Here is a 19,146-nt window from a genome sequence, read left to right on the forward strand (position 1 = left end):
TTCCACAGTATACCACAGTTTCTTCATCCATTACTCACTTATTCAGCCCCAGTTTTGGATGAATATTAGTGAATTCTGTGTCAATCACAGAAGGCTTTTTGAAGACTGATTCTTTTCTGATACCATACAATAGTTACGTGGTTTTGCACATACTCAGAAGAGTCTTAGTGACATTCCATGAAGGGCAGATAAGTAGCTGAAGAGCAACTGATTTTATAGTATGAGCTCTACAAAAACATTTAACAATGGATAAAAACTTTATATAGCTACATGAGAAAACTTATCCTTCCAGAAACTTTGAAAGCTGTGTTGTAAACAGTAAGCGGTTTAAACTTTACATTCATGTTTAATACTTTAAGCCAGCAACAGTGCATCTTCCTGTCCCTTTTTTTTTTTTTTTTTTTGACTGGCTACTTTCCCTCTGACTTTTCTACAATTTAAAAAAAATTTTTTTTGGTAATTTTTACATAGATGATTAAGGCGCAAAGGGTCAAAGACTACAGGAAAGTGGGTGAGACCACTGTTTCCACATTCTCAATTCTTTTCCATCCTGCCTCTTGGGGAGGGGGAAAGACACGGGGAGAAGCCACACCCAGCTTCCCAAAGGCCTCTGATTCTACTACTTTTAAAGACCTTTTGTAACTGATGCATTTGGCTGATCCAGGATAATCTTCTTATTTTAAGGTCAGTATACTAACAACCTTGATTCCACCTTCAACTTTAACTCCTCTTGGACAGCTAAAGTTAAACATTCTTAGGACATAGGATAGCAGATGTGTTCAAATGTGCCTACTAAATATAATACTATTTTACTTAAGATTATGGTTTTAAAAAACCCTTCTCCTGAAAGATTTTATGTGAAAAATGATTGCACCAAGATTCAGAACACTCAGCTTTTAATAGTAGCATGGCCTAATAGATAGTCATCCCACTGGAAAATTACTTTACCTCTTAGAATCCCATTATTTTTAGATCAAAAGTCTGATTTGGTAATTAATGAAGTCTATTTATAAAATTCTATCACTGTAAGACATATCCTATGCTTAATATTATAGAGGATCATATACCCTGAGCAATACAAAGCTCAATATTTGAAGTAAAATTAGGTTAGTTTTGGTTCTATGAGAATTTGAGTAGACTGAAAAGTAACAGACATTTTACTTTAATAAATGTGGAAAATATTACCTTTCCTTTGGAAATTAAGTTTAACATTTAAGAAGTACTTTCCTGGAATTACTAAATTGTATGCACTACCACCTTAGCTGCCACAGAAAGCATGACAGTCGGTGAAATTTACTTCACAACCAAAGTGATCACTGAGAGGCAAAGGTTTTAAAGCAGCTGCTCAGAGGTGACTCCTATCAACAGCCATTGCTGGGGCTTCCTTTCCCTGTGTTTACAAAGAACTTAATTGTAAGAATTAAAACTTCCCCAAGAGAAGAAATGTGTATATTCCTTTCTTGCTAAGAACATCATCCATGAAACATATCATCCTGCTTTTCCAGTGGGTGGTACTACAGGAGGCCTTAGAACTCCATCTATTAAGATGCCAGGTGGACCACTGTATTGGAACACACAGTTGACTACAGAGGAACTATAACACACCCATAGAGCTACAGGGCCTTTGGACACCCTTCAGTAAAGTGTTCCCTACTTTTTTAAAGTACAAGAACAACTCATTAGAAAAAATGAGAAAAACACATTTAATATTCCTAGAGATTAATAGTTGTGCTTTTAATTCATGCTTAAGAAAGAAAAGCCTGTTTGCAAATATAGTTTAGTATGTTTTTATAAATTATATGACTCATATTTTTGAAATTAACAACTAGAATCTCAAAAAACTACCTAAGTTTACACTCTAACTTTACACGCTAATTTTGGACTTCTTTCCATGTCTGCTCACTTTCCTGAGTTTGATTCATAGCTCTGTCAGTTAGCTTATAACTCTAGACAAACCAGTTTTACTAACTGTGGCTCAGCTTTGTCATCTAGAAAAGGAGTGAAGTCAGTTCACATTATATATTTCAAAGAATTAAACAATTTAATATGTATGAAGTACTTAGAGTTTTACACGGCAAGCTCACACACATGTGAATAATTTTTATTACTGCACAAGGTTTCAGCTCTAATTAAACATAACCAAGGACAGTTGCTCATTTATTTAGCCTTCTTTGATTTTATTATTCTTCAGTGGTCAAATTTTTTTGGTCATCCATTTTTCCTAAGGCATCTTCACATGAAGCAGTCTGTGTAGTTTGTCATGGGAGACTGAAAGTAAATGCAGTCATCACATGAATTTGGAAAACAGCAAGGAATCAGGAACCAGGAAAGATAAGCCACAGTCACATCCGCTACTACTAAGAAAAGCAATTTGACAGTCTGTTCAAATATATCTACATATCTATACTTCCGCTGAGAGACCAACTTCTTACTTAAATTTAAAAATGAGTATCTTAAGAGTAAATACTCTGATGAATATATGTCCACAGTAGAAGTAGTATTAATTCCAAAAGGATATATGATATTTTAGAAATGGTTATTAGGTAAAATAACAGTTATATTTTTCAGCTAGAAATTCAGTGGGTACATACCAAACTGACGAAGGTCCAGGCAGAAATTTGCTCCTTCTACTAACGTAGTGTTTTTGCAGATGGTCCACAGATTGAAGTACATGTAAACTGGCAGAGAGGTGAAAGCCGTCACTCCCAGCCAGGCCAACATGAAAAGGTATGTCAGCATAATAAACTGAAACAGAGAAAAGACAAGAAGTGAAAACACGAGCTTGATATGGAAAACTCAACACATGCCAGAATATTACTGCACTAGTACATAAATTAAAACAGCATGATAAGCAATGTCAGTCTGGCAAGACATGCAAATGTGGACATAATAAGTGAAGTGAAAAATTGTTTGAAAATTTTCATTTTGGCAGAGATTGTAATGAATAAAGGAAAACTAACCCATGATAGTTGAATACCAGTTATTCATGTACTTTTCTTACAATCTCTCCAACAGAATTTTAAATTTCAGAAAACATTTGTATGGTTACAAAAGATTCTGTAATATTTTATAGGGAAACATACGAATCAGTTACAATTTGGCAATAAATTCATATTACCAATGAACTACACTTGCATTTTTCATGCTTAAGTCATTTAATTATGCTTATGATTAACATTATCAATATGCTGATTCTCAAATCAAATCAATATGTAATAATATCAAAAGTACTTCTTTTTAGTAAGTTTGTGAACCTCACAACTTAGCACCTTACTTTTACATTTTCTATAAAAATATAACAATCTATGATTTTAATTTTGAAAACAAAATTGAGAAATTTCAGAAAGATTGAACATTTGTAAATTTATTAGAAGGTTTCATGTATTTTTAATACAATTGAGTAAGACATTAAGCTTCAGAATTTTTTAAATTCAAGCATGGCACAGATGCTGAACAAAAAGACATATAGATGCAAATAGTCGTGGATGAATGATAATAAATATAATGTCTAAAATATCATCTTTGAACACCAAAGCTAAATGTTTATAGATATCTATTGATTTGAAATTTTAAAAGTACCCTTCCAGAAGACATGAATACAAAATCTAGTGTGCACTGGCTTAACATTAACACTTCATATAGTCATTTTGTCATAATAGTCATATTCTATAAATGTGCTGAACAAAACAAATCTCTTGTTCCACCCAATCCATTTCTTAGGTGGTAAGTTAGATTTTATCCCATGATATGATGCAATCTGAAATAAGTGAAACATATCTAATAACTTTAATAATAGATAGTAAATAGTACTTTTGAAAAGTCATGAGTCAGCTGTATGAGTTCTGCACTTTTGCGACAGTAGTATTTTGTTTAACAAAGATTATTGGGATGAATGACAGAAGGAATGTATATAACAAATGTGAGAACACGAACGATTTAAAGCCGATTACGTGTGAAATGTACCCTTCTGAAGCTGCCAATGCCCCTATGCTTCAGAAACTCAGAATGCAATCAAATGCATGCTTTCTAATAACATCGCTTCACCTTATCTCAAATATGATCTGCTTCTCTCAAAGCAACAGCTTAAGAATTTTATGCCTGGAAATTATTGAATTATAATAAATGTGCCAAAAATGTCTCTAAACAGATTAAGCAGACATGCGTAAGCTATATAAATCCAAAATGATACAAAATTTGGTCTGGAAATCTTAATAAAATTTGAATATTGATTATGCTCACATCCCACAAAGGAGTGATTGCATCACGTCCAAAGTTTTCTGCATTCCCATCCAGCTTTTTTCTTATGTACAGCCAGAAAGTACATTATCTTCCTCTCCTTACCATTTTGGAATTTAGAAAGTGAAGCACTTCAATACCTGAAGTTCACCCATCAGTGTGAGGACCAGCTCAAAATTCCCAAAGCCCTGCCTATCCCATTACTTCACTCCTTGAACAGCCAGTCAAGATGACAAAACTTGGTTAATTCCCAAAGCACTGATAAGCATATAGAATGGCAATACCAAGCAATGTTTCACACTAATACGATATACAAGGATATGATGCAATGATTTTCATGTTTTGCCATTTAGTTCTAATGCATATTAGAGACAGACATTTTTTTTTATTTAACAAGCAATGGCATGACAGGGCAATCCCTTCCCCAAATGTCCTGCTTATTTTGCAATCAAAGTGGCCTTCCGGCACACCAGTTAAATGCACAGGCATTGAGCTTGCCGAGTCTACTCTGCCCTTCTTGCTTGTGTTTCTGCCTCTGTAAATTGAGAACAATTCTAAACTGATCTCTCATGTTGTCTGACATTATAACATAAGAAAAATATTTTGTATAGATTGACAAATGAGAAATCTTGACAAAATTCTAACTAGTTTATTATTAATAATATTATCATGACTGCTATACCTACTATCAAAATACTTTGTACCTTAACAGGATTACACATAATAAAAATATTAGATTTTAGTTTATGCTTGGAGAAATTTAAAAATGAATGCTTCTTGGATTTAAGAAATTATTCAGAGTGAGCTTCCTCTTAAGAGTGGCTCCAGAGATTCATTAAAACTACCTCAAAAGTGAAGAATCCATTAATAAACTCCTTTAGGGAAGAAAAGCACTTTTCATTGAGATTTTCCTTATTTGCTACTGTGAACCCCAAGGCTACTCAATTAAGTGAACTAAAAGCAACTGCTAGGTCCAGGAGGGAATAACCAGCATGCTCAAAGCTCTAGTCTGTGGTTTATTTTTCATTGTTTATCTCCTGGAATTTTTTCAAAAGTTTATTTTGAAGGTGCTATGCCACATAGACTGGGTCTTATAATTCAATAAATTCAAACTCAACCTGAATAGAAACACGATGAATAGTGTTGCAACTCCTGCTGTATAAGACAATGAAAAGTATGACTTTTGAAAAGGCTGGAGTATTGAATTATACCTTATTTCCTCTGCCACCTGTAATGGCTGAGCAAATTAATGAGGCAAGGTATCAAAGAGTAAATTACTACAAGAAAAGATTTCCGCTACTATTAATGCTAAGAAAACAGAAGTCTTCACTTTTGAAGTTTGAGTGCTATGCTAGTCATATTTCAGGCTATCATTTCAAATTCACTAAACTGAGGAAACTAAAACTATAATTCTATCTTGACTCTTTAGTTCCTAATTTGATATTTCCTAAAACTGAAGAATTATTCAAATTGATCATATGTAATTCAAGAAAAAAAGTCCTTATTTGCCATTGTAAAATATTACTTTATTATACATTTGTTATAGCTTCACATTGATAATCATGATATTTTGTTATAAATTGAGTAAATTTTAAGTAAATTGATACAGTACTCAAATTTAGTAGAAAAAAAATTGGGATTTAAAATGCCTTGTGATTTTGAAAACTTGTTTCATTTTATCTGCACTTATTATCTTCTGCTTTCTTATGAAACTCTTTCTAAAGCTAAACTCCATAAGAACTTCTGGAAAGCACAACAAAAAACTTTAAGAAATTATAATGCTACTATTGGACATGAAGTTAGATGATCTGCTCAGTAATTGGCAATTTTAACAAATCATGTAACCTAGTAGAGTCATTTTCCTCATTAGTGAAGTGGAAATAAGAATAACTCTCTTGAGCCTGTCATGTGAGCAAAAGGAAAGAAAAAGCACAAAATTGCTTAGCAGAAAAATAAGTTCTACACTGAACTTAAAGGAAGTTAAACTCAATTTATCAAAAATTATTCTGTATTTTCACAACTTGGATGAAAAGAGAAATAAACTGCTTCTATCCTACTTACTATTCATTGCTTTGAATAGACAATAAGTTTAAATTTCTAGTAGCTCTTACTGGGAATGATGAGTTGTGCAGAAGTTACACATATAAATTGACCCCACTGGCTTTCTTCATCTCAATCGTTACGTAGAATTACTCACATATGTTAAACTGGTCACTATTTCCTCTTGAATTACACAGAAAGTAGTGTTATCAAAACTCCCTCTGTCTCAAACACATTAATTAATTCAGTGATCTAGGATAGTCAAATTGTTATAAAATGATAGAATTTAGATGCCAGATATTTAATTAATACCCACGAATTCCATTATCACACAATTATTGTAGTGTCATCTCATTAGTATTTGCAAATGACTGTTTTAACAAATATCTTGTTACGATACGTGTTGTGTTTTTGTTTTTGTCCTTATAAATTAATTGCGAACTCATCACATATTAACATTAAAATCAGCAGCTATTAATTATTTTTGAGTGTTGGAAGTTTAACAGAAAGAAACTGAAATGGAGAAGCAAGGAGCCAGATTGTATATTCTTTGGATGAAAACTCGTATCAAAAATCCTTGATTGCATAACCATTGAGACTATAATGTACTTAACTTAAAAGTGATTTGTGAAAGGTAATTGGCTTTTCATAGAAACTCCTATGAACTTCAACTTTATGTCTAAGGAAATTACACTTGTTACAGCCACCAAGTTTTAGAATATGAGTGCAGAAAGATGTAAAATAGCACATTAGATCACAGCAGCCCTGGTTGAAAGAAGCCAGCTGACTCTGAAAGTCTCCGTGTCTACAGATGGCTAACTGCTGGGAAAATACGCCACAGTTTGAATGTAATGTTACATTATAATGACATTGCCAACATACTCCAGATTTAAACCCTGGCAAAATGAATAAAATTGGTCTATGATTTCATCTAAAAAAAATGTATCATCACCTTGATCACAGGTTACTATTTCTGTCAACATACTGCAATGATTATTCTCATATTGAAATGGATTTGAAGAGTTTCAAAAATCATGCTTTCATTTTACGAATAGCAAGACACACTGTTACTAGTTCATCATGAGCAGAAATGGCTCAGAAGTTAGAGACCCTATTATCAGGAAGGTTCATGAAAGCTTCGACAGAGCTTCGTCCCTTGATAGTCTTTTTCAACCAATTTCAAACACTATGACCATCTGATTAATGGAAAAGAGATACTTAAGCCTTTCCTAAATCAATTATGTCTATATCTTGAACATCTACATGTGATTATGATGGATTTTCGCTGAATTTTTAAAAATTTTTAAATTTATTTTTATTTGAAAGGCAAATTTACAGAGATGAAGAGAAAAGACTTCTTCTGTTCACTGGTTCACTCCCCAAATGGCCACAATGGACAGAGCAAAGCCAATCCGAATCCAGGAGCCAGAATCCTTTAGGTCTCCCAAGTCAGTGCAGGAGCCAAAGGACTTGAGCTATCTTCCACTGCTTTCCCAGTCCATAATCAGGGAGCTGATTTGGAAGTGGAGCAGCCAGAACTAGAACTATGGTACCCATATGAGATGCAGGTGCTGCAAGGTGGAAGATCAATCTTCTGAGTCACCGTGCTGACCCCCAGGGGATTGTCACTATCAAAACTGCTGCTGAGAGGACCGTTACTGTGGTGCAACAGGTAAAGCTGCCACCTGCAATACTGCCATCACATATGGGCAATGGTTCAGATTCAGGCTGCTTCCCTTTCGATCCAGCCCTCAGCTGATGACATGACTTTTTGCTCCTGACTTTGATCTGGTAAGCTTAGATAATAAGAAGTGTGTGTGTGTTTGACTACTACATTAACACACTTTTCCCCCTATCGCTTTCTCCATCCTTTGGTTTCCTATTTCCAGAGATATAACAATACTGAAATTGGGTCAAACATTACAATGACATTTTTGTTGTTCAAGTGGAATAGAGAGTTGCATATCTATTTGCATTAAAGGCCAGAAATGATAAAGCTTAGTGAAAGCTAAGACAGACTAAAAACTAGGTTTCTTTGGCCAATTAGACAAGTTGTGAATGCTAAGTTAAAACTCTTGCAGGAAATGAAAAGTGCTATTTCAGTGAACACACAAATAATAAGAAACAACAACAACCTGCTTAAATAAGAAGAAATAACATAATAATATGGGAAAAAATAATAAGAAACAACAACAACCTGTTAAAAAGTGTTTTAGTAATACCTAAATATGCATAAAGGTCAAACCAACCACAATGATCCTTTAAGTTAAAGCCTAAACCAGAGCAAGAGCAAAATTTTCTTCAATTATAAGCGGAGAGAATTAAAGAACTACAAGCAAGATTTGAAGCTAGCAGAGACTGATCCATGAAGTTTAAGGAAAGAAAGATATCTGTATAATATAAATATGCAAAGTGATGTGCAAAGTGATGATATACAAGCTGAAAAACGTTTTCCAGAACAAGGAGCTAAGACAATGGATGAAAATGGCTACTTGTATATAACAGATTTCAGTGTTGTCAAGTTTTCTTCCAGAATATGTCGCCTAGAGGATTCATAGCTAGAAAAGCAAAGGTGATGTCGGGCTTCAAAGTTTCAATGGGCAGGTACATTCCATTGGTAACAGATTTTGCAGTTGGTAACTTAAAATTGAAGCCAATGTTCAATTATCACACTGAAAAATTTAAGGCTCTTACTGATTATACTAAATCTACTTTGCCAGTGTTCTATAAATGGAGCAACAAAGACTGAATGAGAGCACGTATTTATAGCACGATTAGCTGAATATTTTAAGCCTACTTTGGAAACTGCTGTTCAGAAAATTTCAAAATTATCGCTCAAAGACAATGTACCTGAAGTGATGTCATTTGAGCAATCCACCTAAACTCGGGAGAATGTTATTCTAAATTAAATAAGTAAGGCACAGAAAGAAAAATACCATAAGATGTCATTCACATTTGCAACTTTGAAAAGTATATCAAATAAAATTAGACAATAGGAATGGTAGTAACCAGAGGCTTAGGGGCAAGAGCAGGGTGGCTTGAGAAATGGAAAGAGCTTGGTCAGTAGGAGGAAGTGTAAGTTCTGACGTTTTATTGCATACTACATAATCATGGCTAATAATAAGGTATATTTTTAAATAGTCAGAAATGGTCATTGATGTTTTATTTTCTATAATGAAATGATAATTATTTGAAAAGACTGAAGGGAAATACACTGATTTGATCATTATACAATGAATGCATTTATGAAAACATCCACCAACCTTTATAAACAGTCTGTGTTAATTATAAAGAAAATGTAAACACTGGTATGATTACTCTCAGTCTGCAAGTTCTTACGATGTTTAAAAAATACGATAGTAAAATATTATTCAAAAATGCATCAAGTAGTATAGTCACAGTATTTTTAAAAAATGCAGAAAGCCAACTTTACTATTATTACATCAAGACATACAACTAAAGAATCAAATAAAACTGCTCAAATGATTGCAGGAGATTATAGCTCAACTGTTTGGGACATGGTCATACACATTCTCAATCTCTCTCTCTCTCTCCCCCTCCCTTCTATTCCCCTTCTGTATTCCTTCCTCACTCTGATTATCAAATCAATAAGTATTTTTACAAAAGGTGCAGAAAAATCAAGTAAATGAAAATGCCATTGAATACATGTTATAGTCTATCTCCCATGGAAGACAGATTCTCACCATGGCTATATAATCTAACCTAGGTTGACTGTCAGATTTCACTACCATAACTACATGTGTCACTGATTAACAGCCTGGATTTTTCAATGCTTAGTTTTTCATTTTTTCTTTTTAATTTTTAATTATCATTTGACACATTCAATCAATGCAGCTGTAAGAACATGATGACATTTTTCTCTTTCCTCAACCCTCCAAATCCTTTCTCCTCCTGTGCTCTTTTTCTTCTGAGAAAAAAAATTTTTTATTTACACTATAGTAAAATGCTGAATACTTCATTCAATAATAATGTACTTTGTAATCTGTAATAATTTTACAGGTTTGTATGCATGACATGTCCATTTTTCTATTCAGCTGTGCATAGCCATTATGTGTATTCTCATTAAACTAAGATTGTTTTTGCTTTTTCCTTGTTAAAGTTTTTTAGGTGAAATATTCTTAATTTAAATTATTTTCATTTATACAAGATGACTACATCTCATATATTTCACAAAACAATTTTGGAGCATAGTGATACTCACTTTACCCTCCTTCCTGCCGACATTATTTATGGATTGCTAAATAATTAAAAATTAAGATATTTAATTTTAGGGCCTTGTGAACATATTTAATGTACTACAGTTGGTATACACCTAATGAGCTTAAACACTGTCCAAGGGTAATGATTTTGACACAGTAACTATGTCTCAACATCCAAGAAAATAGGATTCCATGAGCCAGCATACTGGTATATGAGTAATGATCAGCATACTTTGAAGGTTGTTTGATTCTATATGACAAGGCACTGAGGACACTACTTACATTTTAAAAACTTGAGTAAAATAACTTTAAAGACGTCATTATCCCTAAGTAAGGGATTTTCAAAACAGGACCTCTGCTATGTTCAAGATGATTAACACGTATCTTAGCTGGATAAAGGAGGGAGTGAAGCTTACCAAGAGAAATTTCTAAATATGTGCCTCAGGTTTATTATATTCTGGGAGTTTTGGAGGTGGGAGGGAGGAAATGCCTGTGAGAACACAGCCACCTGTTGCGCACCAGTTCTCCACTTTCTCACCTCGTGCTTTGCTTCCTGTGCAACGTAAAACCAAATTTAACACGTAGGAAGAGTGGGAAGAAGCACAGGACAGACCCAAGTAGAGCCTATTATGGTGCTGTAGATATAAATAGGGTAGTAAAAGTTGGGTGAGAAGATCATATTAAGTTGAATTCAAAATAACATGATAAAATCAAAATACAGATTGCTGCACTGCTCTTTAAAATTTTTTTAATTTTTTATGCAACTGGAAAAGAGTATCTTTGAGGGTTACCTGTTAAAACTCACTAAACAGTAAGAACTTAATTGATTGCGTAAAAATGATTAATTTCTCCCTACCTTAAGCATTTTGTTCTTTTTAACCAGCATTTACTTGTGATCAGAGATACTTTTCTGAAATGTAAAAGTAACTGAGTGGCAGAAACCCTTTCCCTGTTGATGGAGATTCAAAAGAGTATGATCATGCTGGAACAGCTCTTTGACAACTACAAAAGCCAACCATACTTATATCTATGACACACATTTCTTTTCTCTGGTATTTATACAAATGAGATGAAAAGTGATATCCACAAAACTTGCACACAGATAATTATAACAGGTTTATTCATAATTGCAAAACTTAGATGCAACCCAATTACCACTCTGGAGATGGACAGATAGATCCTGGCACATGAAGGCAATAGAGTAGCAGTCATTGGTAACAGCAATAAGCTAAGGTGTGGAGGCTGTGGAGATGTAGATCACAGAATGCAAAATTTTAGTTAGGTAGGAAGAATAAAACCAAGAAATTCATGTATGATGACAAGAGTTAAAAAAATCAATGTATTGCCTACTTGAAACTTGCTAAGAATAATGTTAAGAATTACTATCACAAAAATGGTAATCCTGCACACTAATACATATGTGGGAGAGTTCTAATTGACTGTTTCATAATCTATCAATGCTACAAAACAATATGAAGCACAGAATAAGTATGTGAAAATTTTGTCAATGGAAATAAACATTTCTCTAAAAAAATGAAATGTGAAGCGATACAAAGGTATTGAGGAATTTTAAATACAAATTGTAAATGAAAGAAGCTAATCTGAAAAGCTATCTATATGAGTCTTACAATGTGATGCTGTGGGAAAAAATACAAGTGGAAATAGCAAAATATTAGTGATTTTATGTTTGGTGAAGAAGGAGTGATAAAATGACACACAATACACACCACTAAAAGTGGAGCCTAAAGTAAACTATGGATTTGGAGTGATCATGCTGTATCAATTTAGCTTATAGGTGGTAATGAATTTACAACTGTGACAAGGGATGTCAATGATGAAGCTGTGTGTGTAGGGCCAGGCGCTACTTGGGAAACTTTTGTCACTTGTTTAATATTTTTTTTTATGAATTTAAAGCTTAGATTTTGCTTTAAAAAAAGCTAATGACAATATTTTATCATTATGTTTGAACTGATTTGATTCAAGCCACAAATCATTTTTACATACTTTGAGATTACACAACCCATTAGAATTTTGTTCTTAGCTCTTCCATCTAAAGGTCACAGCACATAAATACCTATTCCATTCTAATTCACATCCTCCATATTACTTGTGCTAAATCTTTCCCTTCTCCCAGAGCCATGTCAAAAGCCCTTTTTACTTCAATTTGCTAACTGGTAAAATTTCTGTGTGTCGATAATGTATTGTACTGGCCTTAGGTTTACACTGGTCAACAGGGCTTTTCTACCTTTGCTCTGTAAAAAATCCTAAGATATATGAATGTTCATGAATGGAAGAGGACTACCCTGAATTTGTTTTTATAAAAGTCTCCCAGGGTATATTTAGAGTAGACTTGGGAATCCCCATAGAGAGAGGATTTTATTCTGTGCCTTTGTACATCATCAATACTCATCAAAGCACATCATTTTTTATAATGGACCTTAAGAAAATTGAACACCACAGACAGATGAATTTTTCATTGAAAACAAATTCAAATTAAGTCAACATTTATCATTAGGTAACAGAGAATTAAAACACTGATTTTATTCTCTTTATACTTCAAGTACCAGCATAGTTAACACCTCAACAGTCACACTGAGAATGCCGTACTATCCCAGCATTCACTAGGCTCGATTCTGAGCCATGAGTGTGAAATAATTCAGACACTTGCAGTGAATAGAATCCTGGTGCTTGTAACTCAGTGAAATGGCTTTGAAATCTTATTCTTAAGTATTACCCTTACACTCAGAATGTTACCATTGTACCTAAACTCCCTCTTCCGTCTTACTTCTTGAGAAACCAGTTTTAAACTCTAATCTGAATAATTTGATGCTGTTATAATCTGAATAATGTAATACTGTCTTCCCCATTTCATGTTTAAGCTCACAAAATTCAAGTAATGAGATTCTACCACAATTTTTTTCTGAATAATGTAACTTTCAGAACTTTACAGAGATGAAAAATAAAAAATGGGATTATCAGGATAGAGCCTAACTCAATATGGCTACTGTACTTATTATATGAAGGAATCTATTACTTCAAATGTGTTGAGATTAAAACCAATCTTAGTGTCAGAACAATCATGTGTGAAAGTGGATGGATCTGTAATAGTATCAAACTGACCATGAGAACATTTTAGAAGAAAGTGAGTGATAGGTGCAAGAAATTTCCTAAGACTCCAAAACATAGCACATTGTCCTCCAACTTACAGCAGACATTTTTTTGGTTTAAAATTTAAAACGAAAAATGGTTACAGGAAATAATTACATATTAATCAATGTTAGCAAGTTTATGTTTAATATATTCAATGGCACATGGTTAATTTACTCAACCTCATTTACTATTTATTACAAAAAGTTTGTACCTAAATATCTTAATAACTTTTCATATGTTTCAGTGAAGTCATTAATAATCTTTACTCCCAAAGTTAATACTGAGGCTTTATGTTTTATGCGTTTCACAGTCTAGATTTTGAAAGATAATATTAACATTTTGAAATAGTCTTAAATTTTGCTTCGATAATGCATGACAGAAAATACATTGTGCAGATCAAGTTACATTTTCCAGAGTATTCATCAAGAAAAGAGTATATTGATCAGCATCTCCTGTTCAGGGCTTTAAATTAATTGCACTTTGCTGATGTAGCTTCAATTAATAAACTCTTTCCTCAGAATGCAGCACAAAGAAACAGACATAGGACAACAAATTTATTAGTGTTGCTTCAAAAATATGTTCATATTCCATAGTTACTTTAAATGATATTTATTCTTCTCTATTAATATTTGACAAACTTTGCTGAATTCATTTACATAATGAAAAAGTATAGACTTTTTAAAAATTAAGGAATACAGATGAATTAATGAACTACCTGAGGAAGCTAACATTTACAAAAAAGAAAGGTTTAGATAATAGTTTTGAACGTTCAAGTCCAAGATTGGGCAGCCCTCATTGAAGTCCAATAATGATGATGTCTCGATAGGAAGAGTGTCAAGTGGCTCAGAGCATCACAAAACAAGAGACGGGGACTTGTGTGTCTGTGCTGATGTGGTACCTCAGTTACAAAGATCTAATCATAGGAACACTAGCCTGGTGACCCAGTCAATCCAATCCCATTTCAAAGGTAATCTCAAATATCATAATTGGCTTAAAATTTAGCCTTCTTAGTAACATTGCAATTAAACTTTGGAGACCATTGCAGATGTAATGCGCATAGTTTTCATTATGAGAAGAATAAAACCTTTGGGGCTAAATGCAAAACTGTTATGCTTTGTATACTAGTTTGGATGTTAAATGTCTCCCAAAGGCCCAAGTGTAAAAGTCACGGTTCTCTGGTTGCTGTTATTGGGAGATGGTAGAAATGTTAAAAGGTCAAGCATGGTAGGAGGTATTTAGATCATCGAGATGGGACTTCAGACGGTAGTTTTTGCAATAGGGTTGCTATAAAATCCTGATTTTAGACCCAAACATTCACTATGCTTTCTGTGTGACCATGTGATCTCTTCTCCATATGTACTTTTCCAGCCATCATTCTCAACAGGGGCCAAACCAACAGGGTCACTTGTTCTTAGTAAGTTAGTTGGCTCAGATATTTCAAATATAAGAGACAAAACAGCTTAAAAGATTAACAGTGAATGTAAGTTAAATTCTATGATACAACCCTCCCCACCCCCCAACAAATGCATAAACAAGATGTGGAATGGAAATAGTGAAGAAAAGTCTAGGTAGCAGAGGAGGGCTGAAGATAAATCCTTTTTTCTCTCTGGTTCCTTCTGATTCCACGGAGACATAAGTAATCAGGGTGATGGGAAAGCAAGATCCAAGAGGGCTGTAGAACTGACTTTAGCCAATAAAATGAAATTCAATTCTGGGTCTTGGATTTAATTCCCTTTGGGAAGGAAGTGTTAGGACAGAAAAGACCGGCGTCAGAATCATCACTCACTGCACTACTGCCCTTCATAATGCAGAAAGGGGTAGCTGTTTTATCTGTCTCTGTTCTACTCATTCCCTGAGTGGCAGAAGAGAGTATTAAAGCGATGGGTGGCATCAGATCGGGATGACTCCATGTGGGGTGGACTCTATAGAGGAGGTAGAAGCAACCACCACTCTTCTGACCTGTTGGCTTGGACTTAAAGCATAAATATGTTATGATAGGGAAAAAAAAACCCGGCTTGTTTTGCTTTAGACATTCTTTCTTGAGATACCTAAATGATGGCTGAATACTAGTCAAGTGATTAACTATATGTAGATAAGCATTTACTGCTGCAGTACTCTGTTTGCTTGTTTGTGTGTTTTATGAAGCAATCTTATAACCCTTTGAAAGACTGTATAAAACAACAAAATCGACAGTATTTGTCCTGGCAAAGGATTATTCCCTGATGGCAAAATGTGCTTATAAGGCCTGTTCTCTTTGTTTCATTTCACTAATGCTTCTGCGGCATGGATTCTGAGTTAAAATGAGCTGTAAAAGTGATATTCATTTTGTAAATGAGTAAATTGTAGCCCAGAATGATTTGCTAAGGTACACTAGCAGCATTACAGTAATTTCATCCCCATTATAAGAAAAAAAGCCTATTGTTAAATGAATTCACCATACTTTAGTGGCAGAACAGAAAGGAATCTAAAATAAAAGCTTATCTTTCTCTCCATGATGTATTTATTTATTTGACACACAGCATGACACAGTGGGAGAAATAAAAAAGATGATTTTCCATCTCCTGTTTTACTCCCCACGTGGTTGAAACATCAAGCTTTGTGCCAAATTAAAGCCAGGAGCCAGGAACTCCATCCGGGCCTAAATATTTGGAGGAGCCCAAATATTTGAGCCATCATTCACTGTTTTTAGGATATGTAATTGCTGCCTAGGGACACCCATGAACAAGGCCAGTGTGAAAGTAGGTGAGGGATGAATTTTGGATGATTCCCAGCAATGGGGTCATAGAACTTTCTGGCAAGCTTGGGGACTGAGACCTGGTAGTTTGGAGGGGAGAGTCCATAAAATCTATTTGAGCCAGACTGATTCACCAGCCCAAATGGGGATCCTAAGATGGACTGTTAACATAGAGCATCACTGACTGCTACACACCAGTCCACCTGAAAGCTATGAATGGGGGACTGTCTGGCAAGGCTGGGTACCAGTACCTGACCAAGTGGTGGGACAGTGGACGGGTCACACTTGGCAGGGTCAAGACACTAACCAGCACTTAAGAGAACCAGGTCCGGGGTTAGATTCTGTGGGGGAAGTGTGGGCCCAACCCCGTGGAAATACATGTTCTACTGGTTAGCTCACGAGCTGGAGTTGTGATGGGTTGAGGTGGCTGTGACCATGGAACCTGCAATCACTTATGGATAGAGGAACCGACAACAGTCTGTGGAGGTCAAGGCAGCAGCACTCGAAAGTGCATCCTAAAATAGGATATCGGGTGGACTGAGATGCAACTAGAAGGGGGTGGACCCGGTAGGGCCAAGCAAACCTCAACTCACAAGGAAGAACAGAAATCAGGATGGAGCACAGGTCATGACAAACTAGGTTCTTACACCGACTGGTCTGCATGAGTCCAAGGTTACTTGGCCATAGCATCAAAAGCAAAGGCTGAGACAGGTGAAGAGCTGAACCAAGTTGGGTCAGAGTACCCACCAGCACATGAGTAATCCAGGGCTGGGAATAGGCTCAGTTGGGGAGCTGTGAGAGTACACCCTTGCTGGGTTGAGGTTCCCACGGGAGAGTGTGGGGGCCAGATTTAGGGGCTGCATTCTGGTCTGAATATGGCTGCAGTTTTCCTTGACACAAGTGTGGACTGGGACTGGAGACACCAGATCAGGCTAGATGCCAGCACTGTCTGGTGCTCTGGAGAACCTGGATAGATATAGAACTGACTAGGCTGTTTCTGCCCCTACTGAGCCATATGTGAGCAGTGTCTGGGTATGGACAAACCTTGGCTGAGCCTAAACATCCAACAGTAAGAACTAAAATTGACTGAAGGCCAGAAAGGAGGGCTGGCCCATGGACACACCAGTATGCGCAAGATCTGGCATAGGGAGAGGATCTGATGGAGGAGCCTGGGAAACTCCTCAGTTGGGACACAGTCTCTGCAGGTGAGCGCAGGAGTCATGATAGGGAGCAACCCAGACCAGGCCAGAGAAAGATACCCACCATAATACATTTGGCATAGGTCAGGGGCAGAGCAGGCTGAACCAGTTCACAATACCCACTGGCAAAACTGAGACTCAGAACACGGTGTGGGTGGGGCCAGGTTCGGTCGCGACACAAACCAGTGCACATTACGGAATGCTAAGGTGAGATGACCTGTACCAGATATGGCCTCAGTGCCCAAAGAGCACATATGAGAACCAGGGAGGGACGGGGCAAAGCCAGCAGGGGAATTTGGGCCCCTCTACTGGACAACCACTCCCACTGGAGAGCATGAGTTGAGATGGGGGCAGACCAGACCAGGCAGGGCTACAACACCTGTGGGCCTCAGTTGAGCTAGATCAGGGAAAAGCCAGGTTGATACAAGCAAAAATAAGAGTGAGTGAGGGTTGGTTGAGCTTTGCCGCAGCATCAGCTGTCAGAGGCTAGCACTGGGGGCTAAATCTGTCAAGTTAAACTCCAGAGCCACCTGGCGGGTACATAATCCGGGCGTGGGAGTGACCTAGTAGGGAAATAGTGGGCACCTCCCTCTAGGGTTACCACTCCCACTGGAGAGCACGAATACCAGGACAAGGGTAGGGGTGGCTAGACAGAAAAGCACCCGCCAGTATGCGTGTTGGCTGGAAAGTAGGGCTGGTTGGGTTGAACGAGGCTTCAATACCCATTGACATGTACGAGAGTCAGATGGGATGCGGGACAGACTGAACAAGTCTGCGGTACATACTGGCAAGCACGAGAACCAGGGCAGGGGGCAGGTCTGGTGGGGGTTATTGTGGTTCGCTCTGATTAGGCTGCAGCTCCCACTGGTTTGTGTGAGGGCCATGTATGAAGTGGGCAGGATCAGGCTGGACTGCAACACCCATCGGTTCGCGTGGAAGACAGGGCTGAAAACAGAACTGACAGCAATTGCAACGACCAGCATGTGCGTAAGTGACTGGGACAACGGGCAGTGCCAGACCCTGTACTGGCAAACTCACACAAGAATCAGGTCTGGGATCACCTCAGACGAGGTTTCGTTGAAGATCCCTCCAACTGAACTGCTCAGCTCAGAACCCCAACCATGAAGAGTCTATGTCAGCCAGTGGATTCTGAACAGATTTCACCGTGCTTGGAGCAGCGAGATTGGCAGCAATTCAGAACTGTTGAACTACCAAAACTGCTTGCGCAGGACCCTTGGAGCATGTCCCACATTGGGGACCTGGGATGGGTGGGAGGCAGGGTGGGGCTTCTCCCTTTGTTTCTCCCCTGACCCCAGATACAGGGGAAAAAAATGAATAATGATGTTAGTGTGGAAACAATGGTCTTACCCAATTCTCTGTAGTTCTTGGCCCTAATCAACTATGTAAGGTTGTTCAAAAAAAAAAAAAAAAAACACTAGAAAAAAATATCAAGAATGGAATCTTCAATATTTCATTATAGGAAAATAGCTCCTCATTAAAATATTGAAGTACTTTCAATTACGTTGTCTTCATTTAATTTTTTAAAGATTTATTTATTTTCATTGGG

General features: G+C 36.4%; 1 protein-coding gene across 2 annotated transcripts in view; it reads right to left on the reverse strand.

Annotated features, from left to right (window-relative positions):
* The window catches only part of GPM6A (glycoprotein M6A), a 237,782-nt gene that overhangs the window by 14,763 nt on the left and 203,873 nt on the right, over positions 1–19,146 (reverse strand). For both annotated transcript variants that reach the window (XM_040966060.1, XM_040966059.1), the window contains exon 4: positions 2,592–2,745. In XM_040966060.1, coding sequence (XP_040821994.1) covers positions 2,592–2,745 — 154 coding nt within the window. The remainder of the gene's footprint in view (positions 1–2,591; positions 2,746–19,146) is intronic.

This window comes from Ochotona curzoniae, unplaced genomic scaffold, assembly GCF_017591425.1.
Source record: "Ochotona curzoniae isolate NIBS_2020 unplaced genomic scaffold, NIBS_Ocur_1.0 scaffold_4505, whole genome shotgun sequence".
Taxonomy (NCBI): domain Eukaryota; kingdom Metazoa; phylum Chordata; class Mammalia; order Lagomorpha; family Ochotonidae; genus Ochotona; species Ochotona curzoniae.